General features: G+C 39.4%; 3 protein-coding genes across 3 annotated transcripts; 1 reads left to right on the forward strand and 2 right to left on the reverse strand.

Annotated features, from left to right (window-relative positions):
- Positions 1-2,570: 2,570 nt before the first annotated feature.
- Positions 2,571-6,161, reverse strand: LOC128379549 (kinetochore-associated protein DSN1 homolog). The gene is made up of 11 exons (XM_053339223.1): positions 6,122-6,161; positions 5,845-5,881; positions 5,410-5,686; positions 5,229-5,302; positions 4,557-4,629; positions 4,352-4,439; positions 4,189-4,245; positions 3,985-4,056; positions 3,746-3,893; positions 3,082-3,169; positions 2,571-2,977 (listed from the first exon to the last, which is right to left on the reverse strand). Exons 1-11 carry the CDS (start codon positions 6,154-6,156, stop codon positions 2,895-2,897), a joined length of 1,032 nt encoding a protein of 343 aa, XP_053195198.1. The 5' UTR covers positions 6,157-6,161; the 3' UTR covers positions 2,571-2,894.
- A 2,052-nt stretch (positions 6,162-8,213) lies between these two features.
- atp13a1 (ATPase 13A1) lies at positions 8,214-17,210 on the reverse strand. Its single transcript, XM_053339167.1, has 25 exons — positions 16,600-17,210; positions 15,470-15,559; positions 15,066-15,329; positions 14,500-14,655; positions 14,311-14,380; positions 14,119-14,225; positions 13,802-13,931; positions 13,611-13,666; positions 13,352-13,478; positions 13,061-13,198; positions 12,823-12,943; positions 12,537-12,694; positions 11,977-12,152; positions 11,773-11,883; positions 11,527-11,652; positions 11,327-11,435; positions 10,955-11,148; positions 10,356-10,452; positions 10,088-10,272; positions 9,807-9,921; positions 9,506-9,702; positions 9,235-9,377; positions 9,035-9,146; positions 8,730-8,873; positions 8,214-8,613 (listed from the first exon to the last, which is right to left on the reverse strand). Exons 1-25 carry the CDS (start codon positions 16,951-16,953, stop codon positions 8,503-8,505), a joined length of 3,591 nt encoding a protein of 1,196 aa, XP_053195142.1. The 5' UTR covers positions 16,954-17,210; the 3' UTR covers positions 8,214-8,502.
- A 72-nt stretch (positions 17,211-17,282) lies between these two features.
- Positions 17,283-19,323, forward strand: LOC128379565 (coiled-coil-helix-coiled-coil-helix domain-containing protein 5). The gene is made up of 4 exons (XM_053339240.1): positions 17,283-17,536; positions 18,296-18,436; positions 18,563-18,714; positions 19,040-19,323. The coding sequence occupies exons 1-4, from the start codon at positions 17,415-17,417 to the stop codon at positions 19,066-19,068; spliced, it is 444 nt and encodes a 147-aa protein (XP_053195215.1). The 5' UTR covers positions 17,283-17,414; the 3' UTR covers positions 19,069-19,323.
- The last annotated feature ends 1,000 nt before the right edge of the window (positions 19,324-20,323 follow it).

A 20,323-nucleotide genomic window follows, 5' to 3' on the forward strand; every position in this document is an offset into this window, starting at 1 on the left:
CTGAAATCCTTGTACTTGCTACTTGGAGAATAAATCTGGTTCTGATTTTTATCTGAGCTCATGACGAGTTAGCTGTAAACATTATAAAACATAGCTAATTGTGAAATAATAACTAATGTGTTGGAGCCAAAAGGCTTGCAGACAAGAAGAGACCACTTCAAGCCTCTGTGATTGCACAGACTTTCTTAAAACATGTTTTTGAACAACAGCAGGATTAAATTATACTACTCACTTTTAAATATACATTTACCTTGCTATGTCACTGCTGTTTATACTGCTGTGTAGTACCCTGTGTACTGGTACACTCAGCCTTCTTGCTACTGATGCTATGACTCTCTCTTTCTTTAAAAATGTATACTTTTAATGATAGTATTCATTGTTATTAGCTGGTATTTTCTATATGTATCCTTGTGCAATTTTAATGTGTTGTTTCTTGTTTTCATCTTATTGCACTGGGACGCGAGCAATCTTAATTTCATTCCTTTGCATGTACGTGTCGGAATGATGATAAAATGAAATGTGTAAACCACAGTAATCTACCCCTGCTCATAAGTGTGTTGAATAGAGAAAAAAAAGAATATTGAAAGGAGCACTGAACTGCTTTTTGCAAGTCACTTCATAAGTTGTGCCCTAATGTGAATGTGATAGCCATCTGTGTGGGTAAAATTTGTAAATTCCAAGTGCAATATACAATCTCAAAGCAAAACAGTCCAACCTAAGAATATCATTCTGTCCTAAAACCCCTCGATGAATGAAACATCCCATCAGTTTTCAGTATGAAAATGTTGACAGCACAGATTGAAAACAAGTGTCCTTGTTTTTTGCAAACTGGGCAATTCTGCTGTAGTTTATCACTCAGATCAGAGAGACAGCTTTCCAAGACGAATGGCTGGCTGAATGGATGTGGAGGAGAGCTGCAGCAAGCCTTGCTGTACTGAGAAGAGATGATGGGTGTGCATGAGGTAGTAGGACCAAACTGGCAGTGGTTTATGCTGACTCTCCACACATCCATCTACTACAATCTGTAGCTAATCAATCTAAAGTTAGAGACAACTAGAATAGAAAATACAGTAAACCTAAACAGTAATTGTTCTTTGCATGTGCATATAGTACAAGTCACAATTCAGGTTTCTTAGTACTAGTTTCAGCCATTGTAAAGAGAGTAATTACTAATACAAACAAACTTACAATCCTTTACACTTCACGGTTTAAATGATATATATATATATACACATATGTAATAACAAAAGATACCCTCCCTTTCTTTTATTTAAATAATATTCTACAAACAAGAAACCAGGAGAACCTGGTCACACCCAAGCACCTTTATCCAAATTTGCAAACCAAACACTTGAAAAATAACTTCAAACATGCCATTTACTGTGGTCACTGAGGTTGTTTTAAGTAGGTTTTATCATACAGTTTTAAGTGAAAGCTGCAGGGGTTAACTATCTAATCCCAAAGTAATTGTCACTGTTAAGAGAAGCCTTCCTCAAAAGTAAAATGGCAATGACAGTGGCTTTGTAAACTTCTTTGTGTTTTATTGTTGGTGATTCATTTAAGGATCATTTCTGTGAAACTTCTATTCATTTGGATGCTAAGGCTGCCCTCCTCTCACCCCACAAGCATCAAGCCTCATTTTCATCTAAATAAGAATCGATCTCTCCTGCTGTGCACCATCCTCCCTTACTCACAACTCTCACGGTCACAACCCCACTTGTCTTCTCTTTGCTTGTCCCTTATGCTCTCCAATCACTCCCTTGAATACAACCCTAAGGAAATTTCTCCATACTCCATGTTGGAGATCATAACAGCAGATCACATAAAGCCATTCACACTCATTTTCTGTTGACAGTGAAAGTGGTTTCTTTTTGCTGTAATCATCAAATAAATTAGGTGGCAACATTAATGAGTGAATGGTTCCAGGAGATAGGAGTGATAGCGGACAAAGCTTTGACTGACTGGTACAATGTCAAAGCTTCGTTCTGCATCAGTGACCCAGCCAAATGCAAGAGATGGGGGTGAGTCACTGTGGGGGGAGGGGCCTCCTCCTGAATGGTCAGGGGACACTGATGAAGTGAAATAGATGCAGCACCAAAAAGAGCATAAACGTGACTGAGGATGAGCACAGAAAAGGAAAGCTCATAAACTAAAGACTACAGGCAAAGTAAAGAGCACGATCCTCCTGGAGTCAAACTGTTTTATGGTTAGCATGTATCTTAATCTTTATATTTAGACATTTCATGTTGTAGAAGTCCATTTGAAAGAACAAGTGGTAATTCATGCAAAACTACATTGTCACTTTTGATTAGTTTTAAATTACACCTAACATGTTTACAGGGTTCTAATATTTTTTAGGACATTTATGAAGACAATACTAATCACACTCAAAGATATAATTTCAAATGTCATAACATCACATTTTAAACAATCTATTTTATAAAAACAAAATCACTTTTGTTTTCCAACAGTCAATATATTTGAATGCGTAAGGACAACAGATCACTTTGTACAGATTATTAGTTTCCAAAAGGCATATTTTATTTTTTTCTTAAATGAAGACTGACCATTTACCTTGTTTTGCAAGATGTTGGCAGCTATCAAATGTTTCTCTTGACAGTTTCAGTATACACAGCTGAGAATGCTTTTAATTAAGGCATAACAGAAAAATCCACTCCTGTCATTCACTAAGCATGTTACAATTTTATATAAACAGCCACTGCCGCCTGCTGGTTAAAAGCATGAATTACCTCAACTAGCTCTAATATGAGTCCTGCTGCTGCGGATCAAAAGAGAAGAAACTAGTACACATATATGAGCTTCATATACAAGTCATAAAAAAAACATGGTCCAGTAGAGGGTTGGTTGCTCGCTCTTGCCTCCAGCCAGAATGACTATGTAGTTGCAGATGATAGAGGTGCAGCCATTAAGTTCCTGATGGGGTCAGGTGAAAGAGTCTGGAATCCCGCCTCTGCAGCTGGTGGGAAAAAAAGTAACAAAAATGAATTTAGACTGTAAATCATTGGTTACAAGACCAAAATAATTTCATACAAAAGGATTACAAATAAAGAAAATCATTACCCAATCGGCCACTGGTCTTTTTCACCAATAACTGTGACTGCTCCTTGATAGACAGAAGTTCTCTGACCATCTTACATTGATGGTCCATCTACAGATAAAAAGATCAAGCACACACATACACAAATCAGATTTACAATGTTTTTGAAAAGGTCAGGTATCTTCATATTTAAGGAATAGTTTAATCCTCCTGAAATCTTGAAATTAAACTTAAGTATTTTTTTCTGTAGCATTAAATATTCATGAATAAATAATCAACAATAAAAGTTATAGTTAGAAAATGAATTCTTATTTATCCAGAGTCCCACACTCAATAACTCTGCGGTTTGATCAGATATGATAAGCATATAGCTCCACAACTGTCATCACATTTGAAACCCTGCAGCTTTTTCAACTAAGCCACACAAAGGCCAAAAACACATCTGTTCCAACTACAGGAGATAATTGTTCTTGTTGTAACTTATTATCATAGTAATAAGATTATAAACAGGGTTTCAGGACCTTTAATCTATGCAAGATTTGTTGGTATTTCATCACTCTCACAGCCAAATAGTTCTTCCTCTATTGTTTTTTTTTTGCTAGCTTTAATGTTTTACCATACAGATGGCATATTAGAACATTTGATTTTATTTTTAGTAGTAATATAAAAATGTAATTTCAAACGTACAATCATCTCCATAGTGTGAAGCATGGGCTGTTGTCTACTTAGGACAGCGCAGTAATCAGGTTTGCTCTGGATGAATTGGTACTGTGAGGACTGGGCCACAGATGTAGGGTCTAATGATACACCTCTCTCTTGGCCCTGCTCAACTTTGCTGTAACAAATAGAGAACACATTGTTGGCACAACTTTGAGAAGACAATATAAACACACTTTGTATTCCTCAATGACGGCAAACATTTTCACCTTTCCAATTCTTCTGCCTTACTCTGGTGTTTGTTCAGTAGTGCTTCCCAAGCCTCACATTCAGCCTGAAGCCTAAAACACAGCACAGATTAGTAAAGGAGCCTTGTGTGGTGAATCACACTATGTTTGCATGAACACTCTGTGCCTGGTAACTAATCTTTGAAAATAAAACTTGATAAGTTATATTAGAAAATAGCAATATACCTGTTGGTGGCTTTCTGGATTTTTTCCACAGCTCTCTGCGCTTCGGGATCACTAGAACTGACATCAAATAACATAGGTAGAAATGCAGTTTTAAATACAAATACAAAATAACAATAAATATAAGCCCAACAGAGTGTAAAATAAATCAAACAGCTTTCAATACCTAGCCACACTGGCAGGAAGTTGATGACTCTGTGGTTCACTGCGTATGCTTTTGGCCAAACAACCCCACTCCTTCTGCATGTGCTCAACTACACCAAAGAAGAGAGTACAGAGATTACTAAAATAAATATTTATATGACAGACATTTAGCTGAAATAAAAAAGCTCTCTGAAATATGTACAAAATTAAGCAGTGCAAACACTAACCTTGTTTTTTAAAAGACTCCAGTGACGAATTTGGTACCGACTGGATCAAATTTTGAGTTCTTTCTATTGCCAGCTTGAGACAAAGCAGAGAGGTGATTAGACATAGATCCATTAGAAATTTGAGTTATGACCATTGTCAATTAAGTGCATGTGGCCCTATAGACTACTGTAACCACTAACCTCACAGCTAAATCATTATGGCTACATCATTATGTTTTGTTAAGCACCAACTAGTTCATCATTCAATTCCCTTTCCAATGAAATTCAGCTAAGTGAAAAAAGAAATTTATCACAGCCAATCACACTTAGATGAAAGCAACTTATAAGCAGATTGCTACTTTTTTCACATCTTCTGTTAAGTTTATCCCAGTGAAGTTAATACTATACACTCACCGGCCACTTCATTAGGTACATCCGTGCAATCTAATGCAATCCAATGCAACAGCTCCATAAATGAAGCAAAAATATTTCCAGTTTTTGCTGATATTGGTGATAATTACTGAGGCCGTACCTGGTGCTGGTGGTGCTGTACTATGGTGCATTATATTCATTGGTGTTCCTAATACTGTATCCACTCCATTAAAATACTTGAGGGGGGCAAAATATTAGGAGGTTGCACAGGTGTACCTAATGAAGTGGCTGGTGAGTGTAAACATGATCTTTTGAACTCACCTTCATCGCAGCCTCCATCAATTTTTCCAGCCTCTCTTGCTGTGACAAGGATGTACTTATGCTCCTGCACAAAACTACACAAAACACACAAATATAGATATTTAAACAGATGAAAACAAATGCTCATTTAGTGTATTTGTACCTACTACAAATGGGTGAGAAAGCCATACTCTCAACTCACCCTGATATGGGTTTGGGAGGGCAGGGAGACTGCGTCGGGTTAAAGTAGCTCTCCTCCAGGATTTCCTCCTTGCAGTGGGGCTACCAGGTGGACTTGTTGGTCCCTCCGTGGTTTCTGTCTGCATTTCTTGTTTGTCTGTCTCTGGGTGTCCATCTCCTGTCTCCGGTGCCTGTGTGGTGGTGGGTGACTGGACGTCGGTGCGGGGAGATTTGTGCGGAGGGGCTGAGTCGGGGCTTGTGGATGAGCATCTTTTGGGTGTCTGATTCACCGAGTTCACCTTGTAATACACACACAGATTACCCAAAAGAGCTAACTAAGCAGCAGTGACTCGTTTGCAATGATTAGCAAGCTGTTAGCTCATGGATGTAGGTAGGATTAGCTGGGCTGCTGTTTTCCAGCTAATGTCAAGTTTGCATGTCAGTAAAAATGTCTTACCTCATTCTGAGTATCAGCAACAGCCACATTTCCGCAACTGCAAGATATATATTTTTTAATTAGCTTCTTCATAACTTAACTTTAGACACAGAGAAAACATGTAAGTTTCGTTGTTGTTCGCTGACAACATTAGACGTATAAGCACAGAGGCTCAATTTGCTTTAAGCGAAATTCAGACAAAAAAAAACAACAATTTAGATTAAAAAAGCGTTCATGTATTTTCTCAACATTGTCGTCTCGCTTGTAACAACGGTTGGAAAAAAGATAAGATACAAACCCATTTTGTTCAGTCTCCGGTTGTTTTTCCGCCATTTTTTCTTTCAAATAGTTTTCTTCACCCGCGTTCAACAAGCCACACCCCTTTACGGAACAATGCATTATGGGAAATGTAGTGTGACGGCAATTTAAGCTCCATTTACATTGTCCAAAACCCCCCACAATTATTACATTTGATTACTTTATGATTTTCTAACAAATGTTTTCAACTATTGGGGTAAGTGTACCAATTAAGTCCACAAAAATCTAAGTTAAGGTGTTTTTCATGGATACTGACATGATTTATAAGCGAGATAATTCCTTATAAAGGAAGATTTATCTCTCATTTGAAAATGTATTCATTAGTTCATGTAGATTTTAAAATAAAGCTATTTTATGAAAAAAGTCAAAAGTCTGGCATGGGCTTAATTTGTACTGTGACACCATATAAGCCCATGTGTGCTCACAATAAGCCCACCACATGATTTATTTAAAACATAAAAATAAAAAAAAACATGTTTTAAAATAATTTTCAAACAAAATACAGTATATGTATTCAGTAACATGTTTTATATTTAAAAATGAGGAAAAACCCTCCTCCTGAGCAAAATCTTGAAGGTCTGACTTCAGATGTAACCCCCTTTATAATCATCAACATTTTTATAAGTAACTGTAATTTAACTAAACATTTTTTTCTTAGTAACAGATTGCAGTTACATTTATTTTGTAATTAAATAACATAATGCCGTTTCAAATTACTCCCTAATACTGATTTTGACCAAAGTCAAAGCTCATGGTTGTTGAGTGCCTACAAAAGTTTTCCTCGAGTTTAATCTTTTACACTTTGTGAAAGCAGTATGATGCTGAGGAATAGGACATTGAAATCCACTAGAAACAATAATTTAGTAATTGAGTACTTTATGATACTGAATGAGCTGTAATAACACGTTTCTGTAAAGACGTGACCTTTGATGGTAGAGGATCCCCCTGGATCAAGTTAAGACCCAGTGTTGACCTATAAGTTCAAAGGGGCACCTGGGGCCCTGACCGTCTTTGTTCTTATTAGTTGGATTTCTGGTATCTAGCAAAATATTGCTCTAATGCCTTGGCCTCCAGAAGTCAAGAGCTTGTGCTCAATAGCTTTGACCCTTTTATGGCATTTCCCAAGCACTGGTTATTTGTGTTTGTTATATATATATATATTTTTTTTTTTGTTGGCAATAAAGCAGTGGTATCTGACAAAAACATAACTGAGTAAAACTCATTCACGTCTTTAACTAGTTTTCATTTATACATAACCCTTATCTAGTCATAGTTTACAAACACCTGAGCTTTTCATGAAACCACACTCACCTATAATGATATGTGTCATTTTCTCATTTCTTGTGTTTCTATCATTTCAGTTTATGGGCTGACCTTTTACACATCGATACACTCATTATCTCCAATTTAACAGCCTCATAAAAGAGATGTATTGGAAATTGCATAGTTTATAGTAAAGTAAATGGACATAATACCACATTAATAAGTACATTTTTACAATTGCCTCTTAGATGGAAATACAGGTTTCTGCGTATCCAGATGCCTGCTTTTTGCTATTCTGATTTTGTATGTTTGTTTTAATGTTGTTTAAATGGTCAATCTGGTCATGTGCATTGTCCTTGTTAAAATAATGACAGGGCATGTTTCATTTTGGCCTGTGTCATGCACCTGATGAGACAAAAGGTTTCATTGGATACATTTCTTCAAATATTTTACCCCATCGCTCCTTACTTACCGATTTCTGTAAACATAATAATTCATGCTCAGCGTTTCCATGTGCAGACACATCAGTACTTGTAAGATGACAAAACACTTGACAGACTTCATGATTTGTATTTGTAAGTCTTTTTATAAGTCTGTTAGAGATGTTTTTCACTTTTTACAAAATCAAGGAGAGGAATCAAAAAAACCAAAACACTTTGCAATTCTCTTGGAGAATGCCTCTTTTGTGTGCCTGTATGTTTCACTCTGGCTGGCACACAGTCTTGCACTCCACTCAATACTGCTGTCTTCATGGCCTTGTATAGCAGCGGGGAGGGAGGGAGGGGAGGGAGGGAGGGGAGGGAGGGAGGGTGGGGAAGGGAGGGAGGTCGGTGAACAAAAGGACTTAAGTGTAGAAAAAGGGAAGAACTTATGAAGATAACAGGAAAAAGAATTCAAACACAGAGCAGAAACAGAGATAGGTAGGAAGGGGCAGAGTAAGACGAGGGAAGGGATACACGGAGTGTACAGTACTGCACGCCATGACTGTCTCAGCTGTCTTGTGCTTGTCACAACAGCTTTAATTCTCTTCATTCTCCAATGTCTTCTCTCCCTTTACAGTTTGGTTGATAAGGGAAGCGGTCACTGTTGGCACTGAGCTCAAGAAGGCAGCCTGAGAGTTCCTTTGCCGAGCAGGAACTGCAGGACACGGTCCACCAGCAGAGCGATGACAAAGTCCACCACCAGAACCTGGGCAATGATTAATTTGAACTGCAAGGAAGTAAATAGGAAGCAGGTTACCTCATTGGGTACAGCATTGTTACAAGGCTATAGCAGCAAAACAATATATTGTAAAATAAGTCAAAAGACTCATTATGTCTGCTCACCTCAGTTGGAATATCTACAAGGGCAAACTGTTCGTTGAATTCTGGTGAGGAACCAGTAAGAAGTCCCACAATCGCTAAACCAGACAGAGCGATACTCCATAATAGTGGTCGATTCTCGCTGAGAGACTCCATGAAAGGATGACCCTATTCAACACAACAAGAAATGTATTGAGTACATAAAATGTAAGAATAATATATATTTACTTGGTCAATACTCAACTAGCCACTACATTATTGATCATCAAATAGTCTATTATACTGTAGAGAATACAGGAACAAATAACAACAGCAATGAGAACAAGTACCTTGTAGTTAATGGCAAAGGTGGCCATCTGCATGGCCATTGACATTATATACACGGTGCTGTTGATTAAGCTGGGTTCAAACTCTTTGTATAGGTCTACAAATCGATCCTCCCTGCAGAGAAAGGACAAAAGAAATGTCAAGTTTTATTTTGTAAAAACAGAGCTGCTGTTCACTTGTTTCCTCTCTTTGCGTGTCTTACCTGGGAGGACTTCTGCTCTGTGCCTCTCTGTAAAGGAACACCAGACTACAGAAGTGAACAGCAAACTGCAGCAGCACAGTCAACACCGTATAGAGATTGAAGATGTTTGGTAAGGGCCGCTCTCTAGACAACGTTTTCAGTGGCTGCATAAACAGGAGGAAAAAAAATATTAATTTGATTTATATCATATACAATAAACATGTGTCAGTTAAGATGAACTTGGCTAAATCACATGCATGCAGTATCTGTATATCCTTATATAAATTCTCACCTTTGACCTAGAGATGAAGAGGAAGCATCCGGCCAGCAGCAGGCCCTGCAGGGTTGCTTGGAAATCACTGAATTTGACCCCCTCGAGGTAGAGTACAGACTGGCTGTAGGCCAGCACCAGGGCGTTGAGAGCAAGGATCTTAAACATCTGTAGTGTTGTCACCAGAGTACAGCGGCCTTGCTTTATTACATGACAGACTGTGGAAAAAGATTACGTGACAAGTTTCAGATGTTGGGGGCAGTTTTATGTTTGAATCTTTGCCAACTGTGTCAAAGGCTGAAATAACAAACGTGTTACTCACTGCACTGTATGGAGGAGAGTTTGGAGGTGAAGGGGGCAGCGATGGAGGCATCACCCAGTTTTACTATTTGTACCTGGTCCTCTTCAAGTTCCCGTAAGACTTGACTGATCCTCTCCTGTTAAAGAACACACCCTGATATTTAGACTAGAGCACTGCAAGTTTATTATTATTTATTATCAAAGGCAAGTGTAATCTCCTTTTTTTTTACCTACAATTCGGACTGCATGCCTAGAATCAGAATGCAGGCGCTTGTACTTTCAGTAAATTACAAAGACACACACCTTTTGTGCCGCAAGCTGCTCTTCTCTCTGAGCCATCACTCTTTGTCTGGCTGCCCTGGAGCTTATTTTCCCTCCTGAACTGACAGGTGGTGAAGGTCTGGATTCTGTTATGGGGGCTTCCTTCTCTCTCCCCCGTTTCTTTCTTTCAGGCATGCGCTCAGGGGCGTTGGCTAACAGTGCAACACCTGAGGAAAAACAAAATTGTCATACCTAAATCATACAGTATAGTGAGACATAGAAATGTAGTCATGTGATTAGCAAATCTTACCTATGTGGGCATGCTTGAGAGCTCCAACATCATTTGTACCATCACCACACATCAGTGTCACATAACCCAGCCCCTTAAGACTGGTGATGACAAATTCCTGAAACACAGTAGACAAACAGCTTTATAATTCCAAAACACTGTTAAAGTCCTTTTTTATACACCATCAATCTGTCATACTAAAAATAATGATTCCCTACATTTCCCAAAATGCCCCTGAACAACCCCAAAGACATACACTTAAATGTTTCCAGTTCCCATTAGGAAAAAATGAGTAATGTCCCTTACTTAAAATAAATATTTTAGGTTGCAATTGTATTACAATCTTCTTCCTTAATTCTACTTCCCTTATGAAGTATCTGAATGTATTATTGGTGAACTTCGCTACAAAATCCAAATGACCAATAAAGCATTTTCTGCAATATAAGTCCATTATAGGTATTGTTTAAAACATCTACATAATGTCATGTTGTCTATGTATGGACAACAGCTGTAGTGAAAATACACACCACTACACATCGAATGGGACCCAGAAATATGTTTCTAATGTTTTCTTTTTTAGCAGTGTTTTATAGTGGGCTTTTTCTTAAAAAGTGACCTACCTTCTGCTTTGGACTGACACGGGCAAACACTACAATGTGAGGCAAGAGGGTGTGGAGTAGCCGAGGATCACAGCACAGTCTTGCCAGCCCCTCCCCTGTTACACACAGGTCAAACTGATGCACGAATGAGGAAACAGAGGGAGGGGGCAGTGGTACCTGCACAGTACCATCAATGGATTCCCACTGCCACGTACCTGGAAAAAAAAAAAAAACATCAGTCGTACATAATTTTGCACTATATGTGTAAGTCCTTGATCATATTACCTACTGCAAATATATCACTACAAAAATCCTTGTGCTGTTTCGCTCAAATTTTAATATTGACACTGTTAAATCAAGTAATAATTGTGATTCTGTAAATTGATGACGTACCCTGATTGGGGCCTGGCTGCAATATAAGTGTGTGCTCTTTCTGGATGAAGTGGAGCTCTCTTGCTACATGGCATGCTGTTAGAGGGTTGTCGCCTGTGATCATCACCACCTGACAGCAGAAGAAGAGGAATCATCAATCTTAAATATCAAGCAGTTTCAGTTTGTGTGTGTGTGTATGTGTGCATTAGCAGCTTATTTACATGATGAGATGCTTCCTGGATCTCTTTGATGACAGCCTTGCTGTCACTCTTGAGGGGGCAGGATACAACCATGAATCCGGCGAAAGTCAAGTCGCATTCCAGAGTATTGCGACTCATCTCCCGGACCTGTGTGACACAACAACATCCATATCAGTTTCAAGTAAAATCTATTCTCATCAATTTAAAGAAATCTATTCAGAGAGATCAGACCATCTCTGACAGTTTTGAGTAAAATTAATTAAGCACCTGTTGATGACTGAGGTGTCCCATCTCTTTGTAACCCAATGCCAGTACTCTAGCCCCTTCTCGTGACATTTCCTTGTGGACTTCATCATAATTCGCCGGACACTCTGAAAACTACAATCACAGCCACGTTAGAACAAAGGGTATGAAGGCATGTATTGGATAAACCATGGCTGAGTATGTATTGAGGATGTTATACATATGTACCATTTCTCTGAGTGTCTCTGGTGCTCCTTTGACTGTTGATATGTAGCAGAGTTCAGTGGATCCCAATTTCTCATAGGAGGCCAGGACTGACATCCTCTTCAGAGCGCTCGCAAAGTGGAAACGCTGGTGGATCTTAAGTCCCTGGGTTTTGATGCCACGTGCGAATACCTTTTCATCTGATCAAAGACATAAGAGTCAGTGAGGCACACACAGATATGCCTTGTGACATTAAGAGCAAAGGTATTCAAATGGATAATCATCTTTTTCTTTTTTTAAGTGAGACCACTAACATGTCATTTACTGTGTAACATATACAGTTATAATGAGGAAATATTTCCCTGCCATTGATGACAAGCATTACTTTAAGGTGCACTGGTTGCATTAGACAAAAAAGCAAAACAGCTTTGGTGCAACCACAATGACTGAACTGCAATCAGAAAAACATGCACATTTGAGAGGGACATGTGACGATGGCGCCCAACACATCAATGAGTGTGTTCTCTCACACACAGCTGCCACTGATTTGAACTTTACTTTTCATGAAGGTAATTTCCTTGTACCTTTAGTGAGGGTCCAGTCAGCAGCAGTTAGCATGGCCTTCTCCAGTGGATCTCCGACCAGCTGTCCATCATCCAGAGTGACCAGTGAGTGACAGGTGGCCACCACCCGATGTGTCTCAACTGGGATCTCAGACACCGGCATCACCTCCTTCCCCTCTCTGTCATTAATGCAAATGTCAGTTGACATTCTCCACATGAAGTGCATGAAAATTGTAACTAACTTAAAATTTGTACATCACAAATTAGGCTGGATTGGTATCCACTAAGAATGGAGGACAGTGTTTACCTGAGGCCTGCTACTCCCCGTACCACCAGACTGTCACTAGTCAGTGTTCCCGTTTTGTCAAAACAGCAAACCTCCACTTTCCCTGCAAATGGTATCCTAAAGGGCTCTGTACAGAATACATCTGAGCAAGAGGAGGAAAAGAAGACTCAAATGAATCACCGCTGTTGCAAGGTTATGTTATAGGTTGCTTCATGCAGCTCTCTACAGATATGCAGAACAGAAACACACAGAGACTTACAAAGTTTAGCTAGAGCGATAAGAGATGTGTTAACTGCCAGAGAAAGCTCTATGGGGAGTTCTGGTGGAACCACTGAGGTGAGGATAAGCGTACACTCCAGAAACAGCTTGTAGCGGTTCCTGCTGACATCCTTGGTCCCTGAGGGAGTAAGAAGAAGAAGTAAGAACAAAGATAGTCCTAATTAGATATTACTTATGCCCTCACCTCCAGCTATTAGCTGTCACTTTGACTATGATTATGTCTATGTTAGATTACAGTTACATCAGAATGTGTCCACCCTGTGCTCCTCACCTTCTACCCACACATAGACGGCTGCAGCGATTGCAAACACAAGGAGGAAGAGGATGAAGATGAATGTCTCTAGGTTGTTTGCTGTCACTCTCTTCACACCAAAGAGGATGGTCCGCAATAGTTTACCCTGGAAGCAAGTTTGTCCACACAGTAAGCAGACATTCACAGCTGGTTCATGTCCTTCAGTGACGTGATGTCTGATTCAAATATAGAAATATAGCTAAATATAAAATAAAGACACACTACAGCAGTTCCTCACCTGAGAGGTGTAGAATCCTGTTCTCAGCACATAGGCCACACAGCCGTTGTCTACAGCTGCACACAACATAAAGGAAATAATGAGCTGGCAACTCGTTTTAAAAAGATGGAAGACAGACCTACTGTTGAATTACTGATTCACCAAAATATGTTGTTGTTAACACATAAATCATAAGAGGAATATTCACTTACGTTTGAGTCCAGCGCTGGCCTTTAAAGGAGGGCTATGTTGGACCACTTTCGTCCCGCCAGAGATGATGTGGAGTCGAGAATCTGTCTGAAGATCCAGGATCCTCTCTGGGTCCAAGTCCTCCACTGGCTCCTACATACCCCATAATATCAGCAGTTATTATGATTACTATGTTATTATTATGACACGTAACACATTTGTAATTATAGTTATCATGACCCCACAATAAGCGCATTGCCAGTTACAATAATTGCAGTTTGCACTCAAAAGTCTTTGCCCTCAGCATTGGTGTTATTATATATGTAAGTTTGCTTCTAACCTTCATCTGAGGCACTGACTCTCCGGTCAGCATGGCCTCATCCACAATGCATCGGCCCCTGAGTAGCAGCACATCACAGGGTACCAAGTTGTCCTGAGGCGAACGTCCTGTGAAGTGGAGAATACACATGTGAAACACCCACAGCATCACGTAGTGTCGAGAGAAGTAATAAAATGTTGACAGGGCACTTACCTATTGAGACGATGTCACCAGGGACAAGATCATCACTTGATATTGGTCTCCACTTGCGGTTACGGTACACCTGTCAGAAAATACACTCAATTTAAGTGCGATACTTTAAAAGACGTGAGAAATATACTGTCGATAGAGTTTTTGTGGTGCAAAAGAAAATGTTTGTTTATCATTTGTGTCAAAGCTTACCTGGATCATGTAGGGCTTGTTCCCCATGCGGCGGATCTCAGACATATTCCTCATTTGCTGCTGAACCAGGGAGGCCTCAAATGCCACCAGCATGAACAGTGTAAAAACACTATAGTACCAGTACTCATCCAAACACCACAGCCCCACACAGAACACCTGTTGAATGGCAGAGGACAGCTGACTTCACATGTGTAGGTCAACAATTGAATCATCAAAGTATTCATCACTATGTTATGACCCACAAGGAGGGTATGATGGTGAATTTATCGCTTCTGGGCATCAACCTTTGGGCAGTGGATTTGTAGCCCCCAGCCAACCACAACGCACAGGGTGTATGTTTGGGACTCTGTGTGTCATGGATGAATAAAGAGCAGCAGGTCTGTGTGTCTGCTTGTGTCTGAATTGAATGTATCTGATTCATGGATTTGTTCTCAACAATGCTGCTCAGTCTCTTCATTCACTCTCTAGCTTTCTCAACGACGGCTGCTATCTCTCACTTACTTGTTGTTGTAATTTTTACAATTACACATGTGAAATTATACAGAAACTTTCCCTAGCTTACATACCTGGAAAACAAAAAAGGGAGCTGTGGCCCTCTCTTTAAATAGCTCGAGGAAATCTGGCACCATCATCTCAGCACGGTTGGTGCCGTAGCGCTTTTCTGCCGCTCTGAGTTCAGTCTCCTCCTGGTAGCCACGCCAAGACTGAAAGTGGCCCATTGGGTGGTTGATGGGAAATGCTATTGGAAGGAAACATTTCTTTTCTTTGTGGTCAAAGGTGTAGCAAATCTTTTGAAACTCAAAAGATAAAATCCCCTCTCCATTTTCATCCTGTTGATCAGTAGAAGAGAAAGAGAGAAAATGTAAATGCCAGCCTTCATTCAAGAAAGGTGTAGTAGTATTTTCTAAGATGTCTTGAATGTTACTCACTGAGACATCCTGGAGCATGCTCAGAAAAAAAAAGAACTCACTTGGTCCCTCTGTAGTGCTACGAGCTCAGCAGATCCGTTATTGGGGGTGGGTATAACCTTCGCCAGCGTAGCCTTGTTTGGATCTGGTTCCTGTGTATACAAATGAACAGGTGACAAACTCACACACTATGGCACGTCACTGTTATTTTTGGTAGAGCTGTGTGCCTCTGCAGCTTAGCTTATCTTATATCAGACATATAACCCTGACATACAGTTGCTTGATCAATATGAAAATCAAGCTCAGTCATAGCGTTTTTATTTGACCATTGAAACTTCATGTAAGCTTGATGAGATGAGAGTGTCATACAGGTTTTTAAACCTCTGTGGCAAAATGAAAACATAGCATATCCAATCTTTGATAAAAGTGTTATAAAAATACATGTATCCAGGATATTAGGTCCACAAGTCCCAGATAATCTTTATACATGGTATGTAACAGTAACACAACTTGTATTATTGTTTTTATTATTAATGGTTGCACACTGCATATACTCACCGGCTACTTTATTAGGTACACCTGTGTAATCGTATTCAATCCAATACAAAAGCTCTGCTATAAATTAAACTTTAAGTATATACATTTTCAGTTTTTGTTAACATTATCCAAAAAAGCAACTGAAAATGTATAGGCTTCTTAAATGCTGAATTTATAGCAGAGCTGTTGTATTGGATTGAATTAGATTGCACAGGTGTAGGCTACCTAATGAAGTTGCCGGTGAGTGCATACTGTTTATTCCAGCATTTTATACATTTAATCTCATCCTCATTCATTTCAAATCTAATCTGTAACTTGTATGTTGTAAATTCCTTGTATGTGCAAACCTACTCAGCAATAAACCAAATTCTGACACATTTTCTGAACTAAAACGAAAATAAAAATGTGGAAATGAAAGCTCTGTCAGTGCAATGGTTACACACACACATCCCTCAATGCAATTAAATGGTGTTGTTGGAGGTCTCACACCTCACACCTGTCCTTCTGTGGTGGCTTTAAGCAAGACATAAACACCTGGATTCACGCTGATCCTGGCCTTTGACCTCTACCTACAAGGATGCTGATCTAAATAGGGACTCAGTCATGCACATCAGTACACTTCAGTTGTGTTATTGTTGTTATAACTCATGTTTACCTTGGAACAAGTGAGCCAACAGTGCGCATGGACAGACCAATAACCGGAGAGCGCCGTGAGGACGTGCGCGATCCCGATAGCTGCCAGAGCCAGGAGGCCTGCCTCCGGGTACTCCGAGGCTCCGTACACCCCTAACCACACGTACAGCCAGCCGGGGTAGAGGACAGCTAGGAACGGGAGGACAGTGCCGTGCAGCAGCCGAGGCCTCCGCCTGTACAGCGTCACCGAGCTCACCAGCTCGTCGCCGGTGCCGCTGTCATGCTGGTTGTGGTTCACAGAGGGGGCCATTTGCGTCTCATCCGGTCCATACATCCCGTCTGCAGCCACTCTCCCCTCTTTCTTGGCGTCGTTCATTTTACTTTGCTCGCCCCTCTGCCCCCCGCTATCATCTACCGCCACCCCGTCGTGCTGTAGTCGGTAAAAATAACGATTCAACACACGGAGCGGGTCTCGGTGAAGCCTCCACAGCCCGTTTACTGAATCGTTAGTTCTCTGACCGTTGCTTCCGCATACGTAAACACGCAAAGACACGTAACGCTCTCTCAGTACAGCGCGGCTAAACGTGGAAAATCAAAAAGTAATAATCTTTTACACACGTATATTGCGTTTTTTAGGTTAAACGTCACACTACTTCTCTATAAGAAAGTTTATCTGATCAAATATAAACGTCATTTGTTCTTCAATGCTGTAATTATGTGATTAAGCTGCTATCTCTTTAATAGCTGTGTCGTCATTGTAGGGGCGTGACCAAAGCGTATGATTGACGCAAGCCTTAACCAATAAAATTATAGTACTGTTTCATAATTTCCTATCAGATGTTAAAAGGGTGTGTGCGGCAGTGGATGCAGAACAGACATGGCACCACATGTACCAGTGCTCGTACTATAACCTTGATTGATCAGCTTCATCGTGTGAGACGAACCTTAAAGAGCAACATGTAAGACATTTAAATACCGCACATTTCAACACATTCTCTGTAATCAATGGATTAGATTAGATTAATGCTGCAAATAAAGGCGTTTGCTATTTGAATCATGTATGAATGCTGAATAAATCTACGAAGTTTAATTTGCTTTTTTGCTGCTCGTGAAGTTTATAAAGCTGACGATGGGTTGTTGGACATATACACTCACTGGCCTCTATTATACAGTTTGTATTTGTTGGTATTGTCAGGAAGGTGATAATTCTGCTTTGTGTTTAATATTGAGGTCATAGTGGGTGATGGTGATGTATTAGGGTGAATTATATTGAATGGTGTTCCTAATATTGTGTCTACTCCATTATATTATATTATGGAACACCAGTCAATATAATGCAACCCAGCACCACCACTTACTACGACCTCAGTAATACAAGTAAAGTAGAATTATGACCTTTTTATGACAATTTTAACAAAAACTGAAAATGTTTAAACTACAATAAAGTAGAATTTATGGAAGAAGTTTTGCAGTGGATTTAAGTAGATTACACAGGTCTACCTAATGAAATGGGCTATATATATATATATATATATATATATATATATATATATATATATAATATATATATATATATATATATATATTATATATATATATATATATATATATATATATATATATATTATATATATATATATATATATATATATATATGTGTGTATGTGTATGTATGTATGTATGTATGTATGACAGTGCTTGCATCTGTTACCTCTCAGGCAGGCTGCTATGGACATCACGGCAAAGTACTGCCACAAAGAAATGGAAGCTTATGGTTCATGCGTGGCCTCCAACCCATCAACATGGCAGCACAAGTGTTATGAACTGAAGATGAAGGTTGCACAATGCACATCATCACAGTAAGGCTGCAACATGCTTGTGCACTCACTCATATGTGACCCTGTATACCCTCACACCCACATTGAAAGATAATTGGGTGGCAAAAAATGCATATTTGTATGTAACTCCTACGTTTGTTTTGATAGCCCAGTGATCCAGAAGATCAGACAGGACTGTTCTAAGGAGTTTGTGGAGTTTGAGCGCTGTCTCAGGGAAAACCAGGAGCAACCTTCCTCCTGCTCACCACATGTGGCTCGCTTTCTGGGCTGTGCAGAGACAGTAGACCTCAGTGAAGTGGGTAAGTCCTGGCTGGAATTAGCTGTACACAACTCAAAGTCTCGTATAAACAGCTGAAAATGGAAGTGAGTAAAACACAAGAGATAAGAATGTGAACAGTGTGCAGGATATTAGCTTCTTGCTTGTCTCTTGAAGAAGCAGAGGTGTATTTTAATCACATCGCATGGTTTGTGCATGCTGGAAGATTTCAGACATGCAGTGGTAAAATTTCGCACCAATAACCCTAATTTGGTTATTATGTCAGCAAAATGGTACCAATACTGCACCATTTTACATGGTATCACATTAATGGTCAACATAACAATATTTTCCATTTCTTTTTTCAGCTGCGAATCCAGTACCTCAGCCGTCGTAGCACTCCTGCATCTTCCATCACCTTCAGATTACATTTGTCTCCACAGCAGCACAGATGGGTTTATAATGCGTTCCTGCCATGTTATGTACAGTACAGTACAGTGACTCTTATGTCAGCTCTAATATAAGCAATGAATGCAGTATCACTGTGAGTTAGCCAGGTTGTCTATTTAATTAATGTATTATTCTTTTACCTTTCATGTAAGTGTAAATGTGAAAATGACATTAATACTTTCCTGTAAGCACAGGATATTTGTACCAGTCTTTTTTGAATTATTTAATTAAAAATGACATCAGAACTGTATTACTCATTTGGTGCAGTCATCCTCTGTTGTTTTCTGTTGTTCATATAGTACTACTCCCATCCTTTTCATCCCTGAGTCAGAGTCAAATATTAAACTGGAATGTTTCGCTCCCACACAAACTCTCCTGACTACTCAGTGACTGAGAAATGAGAAATAGGGAGTCTGGGAAGAAAGGCGAAGGAGGAGGCTGTCCACCTCTAATCAGTGGGACAACTGAGAGAGACGGCGGGAGGGTGTTGAGTTATGAGCCCTGTGACCACCAAGCAGAACAGACATTTTCTGGTTGAATTATTAAAACTTTGAAGGGGGTAATAGAGGGGAAAAGGAATCCTTCCTTTCAAGTGTAATATATTCTATTTACACCAGATGAGGAAGTGATCAGTGCATCATCATTTATCATATTTAGCACAAATGAGGCAGGCATACTTCAAAGATGAAACCGCAGATTGTATTGAAGATACGGCAACATTACATTCAAAGCACATCACCTGGCAGTCACTGAACATAAATGTAAGATAGAAACTCGCCTAATACCACACAAATAAGTTACATTCACAAAAATATCACTGTAAAAATACGATGAGTCAGTAATCAGAGTCAAAACAAATTGCCATGAAAGAATGTCACAAGCTGTAGCCGACCACTGGCACCTAAATGAAACAAGTATCATCCTAATCCTATTTTTATTCTGCACCACGTTGTGAGATTGATCCTGATGCTTTCTGCAAGACTTGCTGTCAAACTGGAGGCTATTTATTTAAACCTACTTTGTGACACATAAATATCATGCTACAGTTTAAATATTTGCTGATTATCACAGAAGAAGGTACAAAATATCTACCTAGCGACATCTAATTTGAGATGTTTGAGAAAGAAATTTTTACAGAAAGTGACTACAACAATTAATTGTAACACAGTCATACTCACATTTACATTTGGAGCACATCATAA

The sequence above is a fragment of the Scomber japonicus genome, chromosome 18 (assembly GCF_027409825.1).
Source record: "Scomber japonicus isolate fScoJap1 chromosome 18, fScoJap1.pri, whole genome shotgun sequence".
NCBI lineage: Eukaryota > Metazoa > Chordata > Actinopteri > Scombriformes > Scombridae > Scomber > Scomber japonicus.